The sequence below is a fragment of the Cynocephalus volans genome, chromosome 6, assembly GCF_027409185.1.
Source record: "Cynocephalus volans isolate mCynVol1 chromosome 6, mCynVol1.pri, whole genome shotgun sequence".
Classification (NCBI taxonomy): domain Eukaryota; kingdom Metazoa; phylum Chordata; class Mammalia; order Dermoptera; family Cynocephalidae; genus Cynocephalus; species Cynocephalus volans.
The window spans coordinates 133,735,982-133,754,285 of NC_084465.1; the positions used below are offsets into that span (position 1 = coordinate 133,735,982).

At 36.5% G+C, this 18,304-nt stretch overlaps 1 protein-coding gene across 3 annotated transcripts in view; it reads left to right on the top strand.

Annotated features, from left to right (window-relative positions):
- Positions 1–6,688: 6,688 nt before the first annotated feature.
- PRPF18 (pre-mRNA processing factor 18) overlaps positions 6,689–18,304 on the top strand; it is a 33,693-nt gene continuing 22,077 nt past the window's right edge. Inside the window, exons 1-4 of one of the 3 annotated variants that reach the window (XM_063099775.1) lie at positions 6,689–6,870; positions 15,250–15,327; positions 15,441–15,467; positions 18,051–18,155. In XM_063099775.1, coding sequence (XP_062955845.1) covers positions 6,805–6,870; positions 15,250–15,327; positions 15,441–15,467; positions 18,051–18,155 — 276 coding nt within the window. In that variant the 5' untranslated portion in view covers positions 6,689–6,804. Of the gene's footprint in view, positions 6,871–15,249; positions 15,328–15,440; positions 15,468–17,274; positions 17,456–18,050; positions 18,156–18,304 lie in introns of those variants that run through there. The other 2 variants (XM_063099777.1, XM_063099776.1) reach the window with 2 other exon arrangements.

The following is an 18,304-nucleotide window of genomic DNA, read 5'->3' on the forward strand; positions in this document are numbered from 1 at the left end:
AGATTGAATGCAGAAGTAGATAGGAGAATCCAGTTTTCTTCTGTTAAGCTGGACATTAAAGAGATTTGCAATAATATAATACAATGTTGCTCTTCTCACTACATTTTTTGAAAATATAGTTACTTTTCATAAAACCATGTTGTTTATATTAACATATAATGTGTTTACTATATTATTTTTAAAAGAACTCATAACTTTGAAAAATGTCTGTTTCAATTTCCATTTTGGTAAATATTGAGAGCTATAACACACAAACAAAGCCTTTTGAGGTCCTCAAGAATTTTATTTTATTATTTTTATTTATTTATTTTTTTGTCTTTTTGTGACCGGTAAGGGGATCAACCCTTGGCTTGGTGTTGCCCGCACCGTGCTCAGCCAGTGAGCACACCGGCCATTCCTATATAGGATCCGAATCTTCTGCAGAGATTAGACCCATGTCATTAGTAAAAACATCTGAATGTTGGGCCTTTTTCAATGGGGGATCTACAATCACTTTTTTTCCCTCTGTTGTAATTGCCTATTTAAATTTTCTAGTTTTCCCTGGTTAATTTTAGTAACTTAAATTTTTGCTAGGCAATCATCCATTTCTTCTAGGTTTTCATTGGTTGGCATTGAGTTGAAAGTAGTATTTCTCATATTTCCTTTAATCCTTTTAGAATTCTTGGTTCTTTCCCCTTTCTTATTCCTAATCTTAATTTTTTTCTCTATTTTTCCTCCTGAACTTCCTCCTTATTTCATTTATTTCAAATATCCCACTAATAAAACAGTACAAAAGCTTTGGGACAAAGAGAATAGAAGGGGAGGTAACAGTAGACAAGAAATGTCAAGGAAGAAGGAAAGGGCACTGGCTGTGGTATATGGGCTGCCCCTCACTTGATCACTGTGGAAGTTCAAAAAAGAAGATGGCACTGAGGATTTTCAGCTGGTGTCTCAGCCTGGTCTTCACGGGGCTCACAGGTATTTGTAGTTCCACCAGGATCCAAGATCTACTTCTCAACATTCAACATACTTAAGTTCAATTCTGCTGATGTTACAAGGCTTGGGTCAGGCTCTGGAGTAACTCTCACTCACCATATTTACAAAAATGACTGATGTAAAAACTAGAATGCTAATTTCATAATTCCCTAACAAATGGACCAGAATACCATGTCTACTGGTCAAAGCATTTCTTTGCTTTTCATGCAAGTGGTTGTAGTTTCTTAGGGAGTGCTCTGGGAGATGCATCTGTAAGGAAGTGGGGAAGGCTGGAGGGAGAAGCTGGACCACAGGGAGGTGCAGCTGAGACCCCCTCTGTGATCCCTTGGGGTAGTCTGGAGCTAGGATGACCCTTCAGAGTTGCCTCGAGTTGAGGAAGAAGAGTTGGGCCTTCAAATCACCACTTCAGTCATTGGTGGTGGGTGTGCCCATCAACTGTGCCCCCTCAGCCGCCCCTATTCCCAGCAGGTGGGTGTGGGGCATTGGCCTGAAGAGAGTATCTAGGCAGACCAGCCTAGTATTCATTATAGGCACATTGGTTGTAAGATGCCTCCTGAATTCAGAAACATTAAAATGTAAAAAATCAAAAAGTGCACCTTGAAAAGGCAGGAATACAGTGCAAGGATTCAGTCATGTGTATTTGGGAGCACTAATGCAAGCCAGACTCCAGGAAAAATTAGAGTAGAGAACTGTAAGTCCAGGGGGCCCCGGGGATTATTCTTCATTGTCTACCATGTTTTATACTTCACTGTCTATTCGTGCTTTTTCTCACCAATCTACCAGTGCTGGCTGGGAGATGTTCAAAAACTGGATGGGGGGGGGAGGGGACGTGTGTGTGCGCGTGTGTGCGTGTGTGCGTGCGTGCGTGTGTGTGTGTAATTTTTACTGATATGGAGGACACAATTTATATTTCTTTTTTTGTTTGTTTTGCTTGTTTTGTTTTGGTGGCTGACCAGTATGGGGATCCAAACCTGTGACCTTGATGTTAGCAGCACCATGCTCTCTCAAGTGTGCTAACTGGCCAGACCAACAATTTATAAATAATAATAAACTACACAATATTCTTTATTGTAAATTCCATATAGACAATTGATTCTCACAGAATAACTCCACTGATTTTTGCAGAACTCTTGTATCCCTAGCCGACCTATGGTTATAATTGATAAACAAGTCCAGCTCTGACATGAATGGTGGTTGATATTTTTGCTTAAATTAATGAATAAGACAAAAGTAAAACAATGAAGATGTATGTCAGAACTTCACCTATTTGTTAATGATATGAGAGACTCCATTAAATCAGACAATGGTTTTCAAATACTGGAAGAGTATTTCCTCAATTTTTTGTCCTTTTTACTAAGTAATGGCTTATAAATTTAATTTTTATCACTGATTAAAATTTATCATTGATTAAAATTTATCAGTGAAGAATAACCCCAGGGATTATTCTTCATTGTCTACCATTACCATAAGTGGGTTAAAACCACACTTTTAAATTTAATTTTTATCAGTGGTTCTCCGCTGGAGGGAGATTTTGCTTCTCAAGGGACATTTGGCAATCTGGAGGACATTTTTGGTTGCCACAACTAGGGAAGGGGTGCTACTGGCATCTAATGAGGAGAGGCCAGAACATCCCTCCCATAGTAAAGAATTATCTGGCCCAAGGTTGAAAAACTCTGATCTGTATTATTAACATTTTATCCGTACGTTTTTAAAGTGTAGACAGTCAATGAAACAATAGATCAAGCCCAGATTTGCAGTGTTTGCTGATTTTTGTGGTGTAAATACTTCTACTGTGATAATAAATTTTATGTGTCCACTTGACTGGACTAAGGGAGGACCAGATAGCTGGTAAAATGTAATTTCTGGGTATGTCTGTGAAGGTGTTTTCAGAAGACATTAGCATTTGAATTGGCAGACTGAAGATCCTTTCTCACCAGTGTGGGTGGTCATCATTCAACTGAGTACCCAAATAGAATAAAAAGGTGAAGGGAAGAGTGAATTCTCTCTTCTTGAGCTGGCCCACCCATCTTCTTTTGCTCTTGGATGTTGGAGCACCTGGTTCTCACTCAGGCCTTTGGACTTCAGGACTTACACGAGTCCCTCACCCACTTATCAGGCCTTCAGACTTAAACTGAATTGCTCCACTGGTTTTCCTGATTCTTCAGTTTGCAGAAGGCAGATTGTGGAACTTCTCGGCTTCCATAATTGTGTGAGCCAGTTCCCATAATAAATCTCCTCTTGTAAATATATGTACCCTAGTGGTTCTGTTTCTCTGGAGGATCCTGACTAATACAGTCACTGTGGCTGATTTTAAGCTACAATGTGACACTCTCAAGCATGGAGTTGGTAAGAGATGTGCAGTAGCCACCATTATATAGCATTTCCACCACAAAGATACAACAGTTTTATACAACCACAAGAACAGAAATAATAGTAAAATGTAGGAAAATAATTAGTAAGTAATAGGTTCTGTGTATTTACTATCTTTCTTTATTGTATTATTTCTTTAACTACAAGTAAACTCATTTGACTTTTAATAATGGCTGTGTTTAACAACTGACTCACAAAATTCTTGAAAATGTAACGGTTGGCTCCTGTGGGTCAGTATGAACCAGCCTGGCTCCAGCATGCCACTGAAATGATTATCTATCACTCTCAAACGCACATTTTCTATTTCCTGTGTCCTGGAAAGATTGACTCAATTTCAATTTCAGTTTTCTAGAGAAGGGAGTTGGATTGTCCCAGATTGGGATCAGGTACTCGACCACGGTCTAACTATACAAAGCATCATGTACATGTGGCTGGATCCAAAGGGAGCCTGCGTCGTTCCCATCAGGAGATTCCCAGAAGCAGTAGCACCAAGAGTGGGCAGTCACCCCAGAGTGAGAATGTTGCAGACACTGACCATGCATCCTCCTGCACCTAGTTGCCCAAGACTCCTTGCAGTGTGCATTTTGAACTCACCCATTCCCGCCACAGGAGATTACAAAGTAATATATTAGATCAGTGGTTCCCAATGCATGGTCCTTGGATCAGTAGCATCCGCCTCACTTGGAAATTTGTTCAAAAAGCAAATTATCTCTCTTTTTTCCCCCTCTCTTTTCAAAAAGCCTCACCTTAAACCTACTGGGTAACAAATTCCCAAGGTGGGGACCAGCACTCTGTGTTTCAAAAAGTCCCCCAGGTCATCTTGAGGCTTACTAAAGATTGGGAGCCACTTATTACACTACATTGCTTTTCTTTTTTTCTTTCTTTTTAAAAAAGTTACATTCTCTCCTTGGGGACAGCAACAAAATAAATCCAGGTTATCCTATTTAAATTTGGTATTTCCCTCCAGTCTCCAGAAATGACATATAATTTCTTAGGATGAGTTAGTCCTACAGAGGAAAATCTCATCAATCATATACCGATATATCGATTTTTACTATTTTTTCTTTTGTCATCTTCTGGTGACTGATTTTTAATTTCTGTGAATATTTTCTTATAGCCCCGTTTACACTATTAAATCATATATATTTTACGTAGTTTGAAGTCTTCAGGATATATTTCTTGATTTCCCAACTAGCTGGTAATCTCTTCAAGGGTAGGAACTATGTTTTTGTATTTGGTTTACGCCACAGAAGTTAATGTAGTACAGATCTCCTCTAAGATATTTAAGTATTGGGTTGAATAATTACGAAAATTAAGAAAATTCTTCTTTGTCTAACACGTTGCCTTCTTTTACAGGCATTATTTAAAAGTTATTTTATGTAATTTCTAAAGTACGTATGCTGAAAAATTTATAAATAATTTCAATAACAATTTAATAAACAGAAAATGACTGATATCTGGATTTTGCCCCCAAATTATGAAATTTGTTCCAAATCGTGGTATAAAGAAGAAAATAAGAATCACCTGTGGTTCTGCTGCCCAGATAATGACTATTTTGACACGTCCTTCTGATCATTTTTGCACATTTATATGCTTTTGTTACAAAACAGAAATGCTATATTTACAGTTTTATTATTTTACATTTTTACTAATTATATCCTGAGCATTCCTACATCACTGAATATTTTCTGAAATATGGTTTTTAATTGTTCCATGTTATCCAGTTGTATGTGCTATAATTTGCTTAATCATTCCCCATTCAGGACATTTGGGTTGTTCCCAATATTTCATTTTTTAAATAGCTGTTGTGATTAAATGGGATGCATATTTTTAAAAGGAATACATTCTCCTTTAGAGTCAGGATTGATTGGTTCTTTTGACTGTTTCTAAACTCTCCTGGTCATCTTTTTTCCTCCTTTATACAGAAAAGCTTGCTCATTGGTTTGCTTGGTCAAGTACACATCTTTACCACTCTTTGATCTCAGGCCTTAATCAGGATTTAATGCACATGTTTACATAAAGAGCAAAGTCAATGAAAGTCTGACAGGTAAAAGGAGGCTATTTACAGTAACTAGTACCAACTCTGGTTTACTCTGATCGTCTCTCATCTGGCCATCTGCTCCTTGTGTTTTGTAAACGTCTCTCACGTTTAGCAGCATCCATGGCAATCCTTCAAGTTTAGTGTCATAATCTCTAACCCCTAAATCAGGAAAATGCTAATAAGTTAATTTGCTCATTGATTTGTAAGTGACCCAGGAAATAGATGTTACCATGTTTAGTTCCAGGACCTTTTCTTTGTAAAATGTCTTAAGCTTACAAAAACCCTAAAAATGAGGAAAGCATCTCAAATCAGAGAGTAAATTAACTTTCTATGTTGGTTTATTGCTGGCAAAAGTCAGGTATCTTTTAGATGAAATATAACACACGCACAGCCCTCAAAACTTCCTAAATTGAAATTCTCCGTCATTTTTTGTTTTGATAAACCATCTGACGCATTATCGGCTGACTGAACTGAATGATATTTCTTACCTTTAAAGTGTGAAAACTAACGTTAAATATTGTTCAATTATGACTTGACTAAAAATTTTTAAAAAATGCTTCAATGGCACAGCACCGAAAATAAATGCGTTGTAAATAGTTTTCAGGATCTTTAAAAAAAAAAAAAAAATCGCTGACATAATTTTTCTTCCCAATTTAATTTTTCTTTTCGGGTTGGATTTAAAGAAAAACAAGAATTTCTGATTACATCTCCATTCATGTCCTTGAAAATTTTGATTGCTGAACACATGACCAAAGGATGATCTCAGTTAGCTTGAGGTTCGATTATTACCATGATATGTAAACAAGCTAGTACTCAGGGAGTAGAAGTAAATTTACCCCCAAAGCGCCTGAAGTGGATGTAGTTGTTAAACTTTACAGGAAATTTAACGGGCCAGCAATGAACACCGCCCTTTCATCCTATACTTATGAGCTGGTATTATTCACGTTTTTCTTAATTCTCTAGTACATTAATATTGGCAAGCAAGTAACTTCTGGAACTCTGATTCAAACTTGTGGGCCTTGCCTTAATTAACATATTGAGGTGTTCTATGAGGAGGCTTTTGGACCTGAACTAGCAGGTACAAACAAGTACAACAATTAAACGTGCAGCATATGGACCTCAACAGGATTCAGAAGACCAGGGTTTCAGTCCACGTTCATTTGTGCCTCTCTACCAAGGCGCGCTTCCGGAGGGCGCCGCCAGGGGGCGTCAATCTGCAGCCACTTCACCAACGACAGGTGCCCCGGAGCGCTCTCTACCCTCTCGCTCACCTCACTTCCGCCGGAAGTGGCCGCAGCCGGTTGTTGTCCTCCGATGTTTGCGCTTGCTGTCTGTTGTGGGTTTATGGTGGCTGGCCGGGTGAGGCCGGGTTCGAGGAGTGGGAAAGGAAAACTCGAGCTTACAACCCAGGCAGCGAGATGGACATTCTGAAATCAGAGATCCTTCGGAAGCGGCAGCTGGTGGAGGACAGGAACCTGTTGGTGGTGAGGATCCTGTGGTCGTGGGGGTTGGGGATCGAAGAGTTGTGTGTTGGGGCGGCTTCGGGGGTGCGGATGATGGTACTGAGAGGATTCGGGGCGGGATGAGGCTTAGCGCTACCACTATTGCGAGGAGGCCCCTTCTAGGTGCACCCCTTGATACCTCACTGGGGACCCTCAGAGATGGAAGTTGGGATTGCAGAAAAACCCAAGTTTTTTGCTATTCCCGCCCCCCGTTTTCCTCGCAGTTTATCTAACTATCCCTATATCCACTCTCTTCCATCGGTATTTTTCGGACATGCCCCAGTTTTTCTGATAGTTCACTTCTGTTGTCTTACTAAGGATTTGATCCCAACTGAAACACAGAGGAAAGACAGCGTCAGAACTCTTTTAAAAGTTCCTATTAGTAAAACCCAATCTTAATCTTATTCCCATTTCTTCCTCTTCCCCAACAAATACAAAGTCTGTAGTTGAGCTCTTCACTGATGGGGAAGCTAAGACTTCTGGAGAGGTACTAAGAAAGAGGAGAAAGCGGGTGGCCGGTTAGCTCAGTTGGTTAGAGTGTGGTGCTGATAACACTAAGGTCCAGGGTTCCATCCCCGTACCCGTCAGCGCCAAAAAAAAAAAAAAAAAAGAGAGAGAGAGAGAGAAAGAGAGAGAGAATTACCTATGTAATTTAGGAACTTCCTAAATTGATCTCTGTTACTTTATCGCATAATAGTAACATATACCAACCGGTTCTCAGAGCTTTGGTCTCAGGACTCCTTTACACTCAAAAATTATTGAAGGTCCTGAATGATTTTGTTTATGTGTTATATCTATTGATATTTACTATATTAGAAGTTCAAACTGAGAAACTTTAGAAATAAATATTCCCTGATCATTTGTAGAATATTGGTTCACTGAGTTATGCAGGTCTCCCAACTGTTGACACATTTCACTACACAATATAAAATAAAATCACGTTATTTAATGTCCACTGATCTCATGAGAAATGTCTTTTTAAGCACTGGGAAATTGTTAAGCTCATGATGGCAAGTCTAAGTTTCCACACTTTTAATTTTTACCTAAAAGCTGGAATTTTATCATAAGCAGCAAATATTGTCAGTTGTTTCTCTGAAATGATAGGCTCACTTTGTTCAATTTGAGGAAATTGTCTGCCAGATACCCAAGTATTAATAACTGTAGTGTGTTAGGTATTCTTTCAGATAAAAATGGTATTCCATGAAAAAAGCAGGTAGTGTTGTTTGCAACTCAGTCGCGCAATTGCTTTTCCTCCAGACAACCGGCATACTTTGGTATAAATGAGAAGTGCTTTATGCATACTTCTTGTTTTGTCACACAGTATTTAAAAAGATGTGGTTAGGGATCAAGAGTTAATAAAATTAATAGTTTTACTACTTCATCAAGGAAATGGTTAAGTGAAACTGGCTCCCTTCGAATGCAATAACAGTTTAGTACCACTGCCTTGATTCTTGATAAAACTTCAGCAAACTTACCATTGCTTTTCACCCACAGTGCAAATGTCATCGGAACGAACAGGCAAATAATACCTTAGTATTCAAAATAGTTTTGACCTTCACGGGTCTTCTTGAAGGGTCTTCAGGACCCACAGGGGTCTGTGGTCCACACTTTAAGAACATTTGATTTAGATCTTTGGATGTAGGGTATGATTGATGTATATGATGTAGAGTAAGTAAGTTAGGGTTATTAGCTTGGTGGATGGCAAGTTTCATAATCATTGAAACTTTAAAACAATTAGAAAAGAAGCTAATTAAATAGGATGTTATTTAGCAGGTAAGGGGGGAAAAGCTTGTCCGTATTTGTAACTTAATGTTTTAATGTCTACTTCAGGGACCCTTTTCTTTTGATGAGTAGTTTGGGAGTATTTTAAAAAATGAATTTGGGTTGGAATGCATAGTTCTTGTTGAAATCTAAGTGCATTAAAGGGAAAATTGAATCACAAAATGCTCAGCTCACCCTCAGGGTATACAGCCTGCATATTTGCATAATCAGGTTTCTTTATCATGGAAATCGATCAACCTATAAAAATTATAAGTTAAAAAAAAACTTAGACTCTTCATAATTGTTTTTAATTTATCATCACATATAAACTGTTTTCCTGGAGTGTCTTTTGTTTTTTTTTAATATGGTAGTTGATTTAATTACTCGGATAATCCCAGCCAGAAGATAAGACTGTTTGGCGCAATCAGAGCAGTTTAGACCCACAAAGGGCATACATGAAATGGGAATTAAAATACTGAAATTCATAGTTTCTATTAACAGTAATCTGCTAGGCATTGTGCATCATGCTTCATGTGTGATATTTAATTTGTACAACAACCCCATAAAGGTAGTGTTATTCCTATTTACAGATGGGCAGACTGATACTAAGAGAAGTTACATGGGTTATAGGATCACACAGCTAGCATGAGGCAGAGTCTGAATTTGAATCCTGGTCTGTTCTGCTCCAAAGCCTGCTCTCTTAACCACCACAGATAGAAGGTTTATTTATATTCACCTTACGAACGTAGAACTAGTTTTTATAGAATAGAAGAATTGAAGCATTTAAAAATTAAATCTAATGTGACTTGTATTTTTCAAAGTGCTATATTATGCTATCTCCTTTGAGCTTCACAACTCGAATTAATGCATAAGGCAAGTATTATGCTGTTTTCATGGATGATAAAATTGAGACTTAGAGGATTACATGATTTTTTTTCATACTCCTGTGGCCAGACAGGATAGATCTTAAGTCTCAGATCCAACTTATGGGTGAGTGTTCTTGCATGGTATCAGATCCAACTTATGGTTGAGTGTTCTTGCATGGTATCAGAGAAAATATATAACCAGATATCATGTCATATTGTAAGCCTGGGAAGACAGCCTTTTGGTTTGCGGCTGTATAATTTTATACAGAATGGGTTGCTTTATAGCTTTTATCTTTCTTCATCATAGTGTCTGTCGGTAACTTTCATACTTTTTTCACTGCCCCATCCATAGTAAGAAATTAATTTTTATGTTTTGATCTGATATATATGAAAAAAGTTTCGCGAAATAATTCTTATCACATCTATGTATGATTCTGTCGCGTTGTATTGTTGCCCATTTTGTTTCGTGTGTTTTAAAAATGCTGGTTGGGGATCAGTATATTGTTGTCATTACCGTATCTGCAGCTGGAAAACAGTTGTCTATGTGCTGTTGCTCTTCTGGAAGAGCCAACTCACCTTTGGTCATTTCAAGTGGGGTCCCAGCTTTTTATTGTTAATATGTGACAGTTGATATAGTTAATAGTTATCTCGTTTTTCAAACTGTGGAAAAGCTACTAAAATATCCTCCTCTAACCTCCCCTGGAATGTCCTGCTTTGTGTAACTATTCTGAGGTAAATGTTGTGTCTGCATTGCTAAAATACCAACAATTTGGAGCCCAGTATCGGTGAGTTTCATTTAAGGCAAAGCCTCATTTATGTGGAAAACAGCGCTGCTCTAGGAACTCAGTGGGGAGTAATTAGTAGTTTTACTAGTTGTAGTTATGAGGATGAGCTTTGTGTAGAATTTTTGCTTTTTTTCCCTTCCTGTACATTTTTTTTTTTTTTTTTTTTTTGAGGCTGGTCAGTATAGGGAACCGAATCCTTAACTTTGGTGTTACAAGGCTGTGCTTTAACCAACTGAGCTGACTGGCCAGCCCCACCCCCAATATTTATTGAATGTTTTCTATATGTGGAATATTACACTGTGTCATAGAGAATTAAAAAAAGAAAAAGTGGTGCTTGATCCTTTTCTTAAGGAACATGCCTTCAATTTTACAGAGAAAATAAAAGTCAACAGGCAAGAAATGCCTCAACTGTTTCCCTGTTAAAATAGATGAGGTATTGGTTATATGTTGGGTCAAACCTTCCCCCTACTCTTTGGATCCCAACTCATCTTTTTTAGCATCATCTGGAACCTTAATATTAGTTATCCCCTTTCTTCCTTCTATTTTCAGTCTCTGGCTTATCCCCATCAACACTGAAACATACACATCTCTCCTATCTTTAAAAAGATATACTCTATATATTAGCAACTGTTTCTGTTCTTTACAGCCAGCTTCTTAAAATAAATTCTAATTCTCACTTACTCCTTAAGCTGATACACTCTGGCTCCTGCCTCTGTCATCATTCTGAATCTGCTCTAATTAGGGACACTAGTGACTCCCATGTTTTGTTAATTCATTTCACAGCATTTGACACTGTTGAATGGTCCTCTTCTTTTACTTGTCCCTTGTCATCTTTTCCACCACAGCTTCCTATTTTTCTGTTTCTCAAGCTTCTTATTCTTGATCTCCCTTAGAGGCTACTGCCTTTTTTTTTTTTTTTTTTTTGGTCCCTAATGTGTTGGTTTTCCTTAAAGTTCAGGCCTAGATATTTTTTCTTCATACTGAATAATTTAAAAAAAAAATCTTATATTCACCTATATGATTTCAGTTATCATTTGTATAGGGGGACTTAAATGGAGCCTTTGAATAGACTTCTGAGTATCCACCAGCTCCTTGCAATTTTCTGTAAAATTTAGCAAGTGTGCATGTACATGCTCCTCTTCCTCTCCCCCTGTTTATGATGTTATTAGAGGGACCTTTGATTCAAAAAGGTCAAGAACTAATCATTTCTATGCTGGTGACTCCCAGATCTCTGTGCCATTACCCCCTCTCACTGTGTTTCAGCTCTACTGAAACTTTTTCATTTTTTGGTTCTTTGAACTTGCCTCTTTTCACTTATTTATCCCTTCACTTGAAACAGTCTTTCATAATCCTCTCTAACTCCTCTCTTTTGGTAGTAGTCAGTGAGGATGCTTTGAAAGTTTCTTGTCATAGTGAAAAAAACAGTGTTGTAGGGAGTTTGTTGCCATGTTGATACCATATTTTGACATTTGCTGCAAAGCAGAGTTTTTCCCCCTCAATGTTTTTCTATGAAAATTTTTGAATATACAGCAAACTTAAAAGAATTGTGCGATGAACACCCATATGGCTACCACCCAGATTCTACAATTAAACCTTCAGTTAACATTTTACTATATTTGCTTTATCACAGAGATCTCTTTCTGTCATTCTATGCATTCCTTACTCCATCTAGCAATGCAGACACTACATCTACCTCAGAATAGGTATACCAGGCAGGACATTTTAGGAGAGGTGATAGGACGCATTTTTTTTGGTGGCTTCTTCACACTTTGACATAGAGACCTGCACAAGCTAAATATTAACTATTTCAGCTATCACAGATTAGCAGTAAAAAACTGGGGCGCTACTTGAAATGATCAAAGATGAGGCTACTCTTCTGGAACAGCAATACCACATAGACAAGTGTTTTTAAGCTGCAGATCAGGTAATGAAAACAATTTACTGTTCTTTTTGCATTTCAGATGAAGTTGCAGACATCAGTATACTTTACCACTACACAATTTGGCATTCATATCATCAACTAGAGTTCAATCTTTGTTTATACTTCTTTTTGTATGTATGCAAAAATTTACATACAAAGAAGTACACAAATCTTAAGCATACTGCTCAATGGGTTTTGACAAATGTGTACACCTAAGTAACCCATTGTGTATCAAAGTACATAATATTACCCTCACCCCGCCTTCTAGTCAGTCCCTGCCACAACCACACCAAGAAGCAACCACTGTTCTGATTTCTTTACACTCCTAATTTTGCCTGCTCTGGAACTTCATAGATCCCACATAAATGGGATCATACTATCTATTCTTTTATGTTGAGCTTTGTTTGATCAGAATAACGTTTTGAGTTTTATTCATGTTGCGGGTATCATGTTGTTTATCCACTTATTGCTGAGTAGTATTATGTTGTATGAATATGTTGTGAGGCTGCCACATGGAAAAGGAACCAGAACACCCAATTGAGAGTTTAAAAGGGGGGTTTTACTGGCTGGCCGGTGACTGTTCCTCCAAGAAAGTCTTGGGAGGAAGCAGCCCTGAGTTTAAGTTTAAGTGGTCTTTTAAAGGCACATAGTCACACAGGCAAAAAATCATATAGTCATACACTTATAGTTATCATATAGTTACACACACACATACATACATACATACCCTCCTGGCGTGAGGAGGGGGTTTGGGGAGCCCTAGCGCAAGGTGATAACAGAAGCTGAAAGAAGCCAGTTAATCACTTAGGGATGGCAAAAACTTTCACAGGACGGTTTCCTCCTTAGGTTGTCTAGATACATCCAGATACAGCTCTTGGTTTTATCAGTCAGGGACAGCATAGGTGGGAAATAGCAAAGGCAGGCTAATATTTAGTTTTTAACTTCTATCATGGTGGGGTGTCTAAAGAGCTGAGGGGGATTTTTAAACAATAGCATTTTAAGCAATGCAAACACTATTTAAACTTAGTTAATCTATCTTGTCACACAGCAAGCAGTTTCACAGAAGCGAGCTGCGTATATTATGAAAGTGGGGGTCACACTATCTCAAATATACCCAGCTTGTTTATCCTTTTTGCTAGTGATGAGTGCCTGGGCTGTTTCTAGGATTTGGCTGTTATGAGTAAAGCTGCTGTGAACCTTCTTAAACAAGTCTTGTGTTTTCATTTCTCTTAGGAAAATGCCTAGGACTAGAATTGCTAGGTCATAGAGTACGTGTATGTTTAGTTTTATGAAAAGCTGCCAAACCTTTTTCCATAGTGGCTATACCATGCTGCACATCCACCAGCCATGTGAAAGAATTGGGTTGCTCTACATCCTTGTCAGCACTTTGAGTTGTCAGTTTTTCTAATTTCAGCAGTTCTGTTGGATGTGTAGTGATATCTCATGATGGTTTGAATTTGCATCTTCCTGATAATTGATGATGTTAAGCACTTTTCAAGTATTTTTTGGCCATTTATATATCTTTTGTAAAGTACTAAAATCATTTGCATATTTTTAAATTGGGTAAGTTGTTTTTTTTCTTACTAAGATGAAGGAGTCCTTTATGAATTCTCTATAGTGGTCCTTTGTCAGATACATATTTTATGAATATATTCTTTCATACTGTGGGTTGTCTGTCCATTTTCTTAATGGTATCTTTTGATAGGCAAAAGCTTTTAATTTTCATAAAGCCCAATTTATTACTTTTTATAGTTATTGTTTTCTATGTCCTGGGGCTAGTTTTGTAAAATGTCCTGAATATGTTTGATTGCTTCCTGGCATTGCCATTTAGCTTATTCCCCTCTCTATTCCCCACATTTAACAAGAATACTTCATAGGTGGTGCTGTGTACTTCCTATGGTATCACATAGGTGGTGCATAATCTTATATTACACCAAGCTTGATCAGTGGGCTCAAGTGTCGGCAGCCTGGTCTTTCCAGTGTCACCATCAACCTTTCTTTTTCTTTTTTCTTTTTCTTTTTTTTTTAAAAGATGACTGATAAGGGGATCTTAACCCTTGACTTGGTGTTGTCAGCACCACGCTTTCCCAAGTAAGCTAACCGGCCATCTCTATATAGGGATCCGAACCCGTGGCTTTGTTGTTATCAGCACTACACTCTCCCAAGTGAGCCACGGGTTGGCCCAACCTTTCTTGTAATGGTTTTAGCATCCGTCAATCATTGCCTGAGTGAATGAGCTTTGGAACTATGAGGTGTTAAGTACACATGTGTGTATTGATCTCAATCAATGGAATAATATTCAAGAGGTAGAACTGTAGATTTTAACGAGCCTCCAAATTAGGGACTGTAGATTTAACAATGAGGATAATTTTATGTGCAGTGTGGAAAGACCTAATGTCTTTTTAGCCACAGTAGATTTAGAGCTTAATATCAAATCATAATATCAAATATATTAAAACATTTTAAAATCATCTTTTTAATAAAAAGTTTTGCCAAGACTGTTTTATATCTAGATTATTTTAAGAATTGATTGCTATAGTAAGATTCGAGATGACGAGAAAAAATTTAGACACTTTTGGAGCTTTCTTGGTAATAGGATTACAGATGTTGACTATATATGCCATAATTTTTGTTTGATTGTTTCTGTTAGGAGAAAATAATTAAAGTATATACCATTTTATATGGTTCGTAATGAATCTATTTGGAGCAATTATCTTTCAACTCAAACGTTAGGAAATTAAATTAGAGTAACATGAGCATATGGAAAATATTGTTGGTTTCTTCTCTTTGCTGTTGGGCATATCTATTAAAATGATACTGCAAGAAAAATACTTCGATATTTATCACACATCAGTATCCAGATCCTTGGTGGAGGAGGGGTGGCATGTTTGGGCTGGAACCAAAAAACGTTTATTAAGTCCTTAAAAAACTGAAGAGTGTTTTCAAAAGATTTCTAAAGGCACTCATTGACTATGGGACATGAAATTTTGCCCAATATTATATTAACTTATTTTTTTTTCTTTAATAGGAAAATAAAAAATATTTCAAGCGTAGTGAACTTGCAAAAAAAGAAGAGGAAGCATATTTTGAAAGATGTGGCTACAAGGTATGAATGCCTGCTTTTATGTTAAATTGTGTATTTTTGAGTTTAAATTTATACAGCTGTTGTTAAATGACAAATTATTGATCTCTGTTCAATTTATCAATGTTATACATTAGCCTATAAATGAGAAGCCATCTGGAGAGGTATGAGTTTTTGTTTTGGCTTTTTAAAAATCTTGAATTCAGGAAAATATGTGCATGACTTTTGGCTTGGAATGGTTTGGCTTTCTGTGGACAGCATGAAGTGGCTTGAGATCAAAGCTTGAATTTCTTTTTTTTAAATTAATCTCTGGATCTGATAGTGCCTTATTTTCATCTCCACCACGACACCTCCCCCACCTCTCCCAATAAAACAGTCTATTTTGAAAGAGTTTAAAACATTTTATTCATTTAGCAACAATAGTATTAGCAGTGGTATTTTCCCTATTTTCTCCTGAATACTTTAAGCCATTGATTTTATGTTTGCATTGTTAGTAATGGTTTCTGGGTCATAAGTACCTCTGCCTGAAATATAGCATCTTATATATTTATATACTTTTGTTGTAGTAAGGTATCACATTTTCAACACTGCTTAGTCTATTGGGTAGAAGATATAATACTGAAATATTTATTAGAAACAAATGAGTTGTCTGGAAGACATTGCTTGTATATTGTAGAAGTATGACTGAAATTATCTTTGAAATTACCTAGTTAATGACATATTGGGTTTTTTATTGGGAAGGGTTAAAGGGTATGAGGTGGAGAAGTTATGTTTAAGTTATTTTAAAAGAAGACTATGTATAGTTTAATAATTTTTAACTCAAAATTAAGAGGTTCTATCAAAATACTTTTCCCAAATCAGAAATTTGAAACCAAGTTTTTTGCTTGCGAAGCATTGATATAAAATAATACTCTTATGCATGTAATGGGGAAAGTTCTAGGAATTAATTTATCTGGCATAGCATTTCTAGAAGGAAGCATGAGGAATGCAAATGGTATGTAAATGTAATTGATTTTATTTTGTAGTGTTGAGAGAGGGCAAGTTTTAAAGAAAAAGGTAGTTATATTTTTAAATACAAAAATTTATATTTGTATTCTGATAATTTTCCATGAAGGTACTGATTTCTTTTGCTTTTAGTTTAGGAAATTAAACTAAGTTTTATGTAAATAATGATTGAGTACAAATAGAAAGAAGAGTTCTCATTTTTTGTTGCCCAACATTGTCTAACTCAAACTTGATCTGGAATAAGAATCACTTACCAGAGATTTAGTGTGCTGGCTTGTTTCATTCCCAGATCCCTAAGTTTGAACTTTTTAAACTTTTTGATGAGGTAGGATAATAATTTAATACAGTGGCAGTTTTTGCTTTGTTCAGATTGTCTCAGTAATATGGAAGTGCTTTTTTGCTTACATAGAGGAAATCACTGAAGCAAAATCATTACTGTAAGATAATTGCTTGTAACTTTGAACCCAACTGACAAAATGTCTTAGATCTTTTTCCCAGAGCTATTAACTGCAGTTATGTAATTAAAAAATGCTTTTAGTGCTGAGATTTTTGGAGAAATACCTGTTTTTATACTTAAAAACTAAGCACAGGATTTTTTTTTCCCCCAGAGGTGTTTTTAATATTTCCTTCTTGGTGGTAAAGACAATAAAGCATGTGTTACTTTTATTTCTTTATAGAATCCGGTTACCATTTTCTAAGGCTTGATGCTGATTTAGCCTATGAAAATATGAAAGTTTAGTTTTTTATCTCAATTTTACCTCAATATCAGTTATGATAAATATAACCTTTAATCGTAAACTATAGAATCATCAATTATGTAATTTTCACCATATAGCCTTTCTTAACTGAATATGAATTTCTTCCTTAATGTTGATCTTCTTTTATGTTCTTTGATCTTATCCTACTTTCAGCATTTTAGATTTGTCATATGGTCATACGGGAAACCTTGTTTCAATCTTTTTACAGATTATACAGTGGAGCTTATAAATTGCTGAACTCTGTTTTCCTGAATTGTAACTTGGGCAGCAGATTCAAGAAAATATATGAAGAGATTTTTTTTCCTATAGGTTCATATGAACAAGAATATCCACTCTTTCCTTGAGTGGCATGAGTAGAGAGATGCTGTTTTTCATTATTTTTCTACAAGGTTCGTAGCTCAGTTTGTGAGCCAGTTCTGTACAGCATTGGGAACTTTTCTACACATCCAGCAGTGATTTCTGTGCATTTGGAATAATACCTTTCAAAAGGCATGATAGGAAAAAGTTAGAGCTTGAAGCTTCACAAGTTTCTGCTTGGAAAGCAGTTCTTTCCTTTAGTTTTCATTTTGAAGTTGGCCAAGAATGAAATAACCCTGTTAAAATGATTTTCTCACAGAGGAGAAGCAAATTGATTGTTTTTAAGAAAAAAGTCCAATTCTTTAGAATCTGAGGAGAAGTGAATGCAAATTTCAACTCCATTAATTACTTTTGATTTTGAAAACCATTATAGTTATGTCACTCTTTTATAGCAAGAATGCTGTCTTCTATGTGCATGCTTTCTCCTTGTGATGTCCCTGAAATGGATACCTTTGATAAGCTCTTAAAGCATGTACATATGTTATGAGCTCTTTCCTTAGAGAAACATTTAGAACACCTTCAATATTAAAAACATATTTAATATCTATGAATAGCTAAGGTAATAGAATGATAAATGTGAACTGTATTTTAAAAGTTGAATTCCATTTCTTTTGGCTATTGATATAGATACAGCCAGAAGAAGAGGACCAGAAACCATTAACTTCATCGAATCCAGTATTAGAACTTGAACTAGCTGAGGAAAAATTACCCATGACTCTTTCTAGGCAAGAGGTAAGTTTATATATGAGTGTTTTGTGAAAAAAAGAAACATCTCCACAGTGTTTGCATTTATCTCCAGTTCTTTCCAATAAGTTAAATTATTTCCCTTATGAGATGACTTACTGATCCAAAAATACTGTGCAGTTAGACAGTTTTCTTCA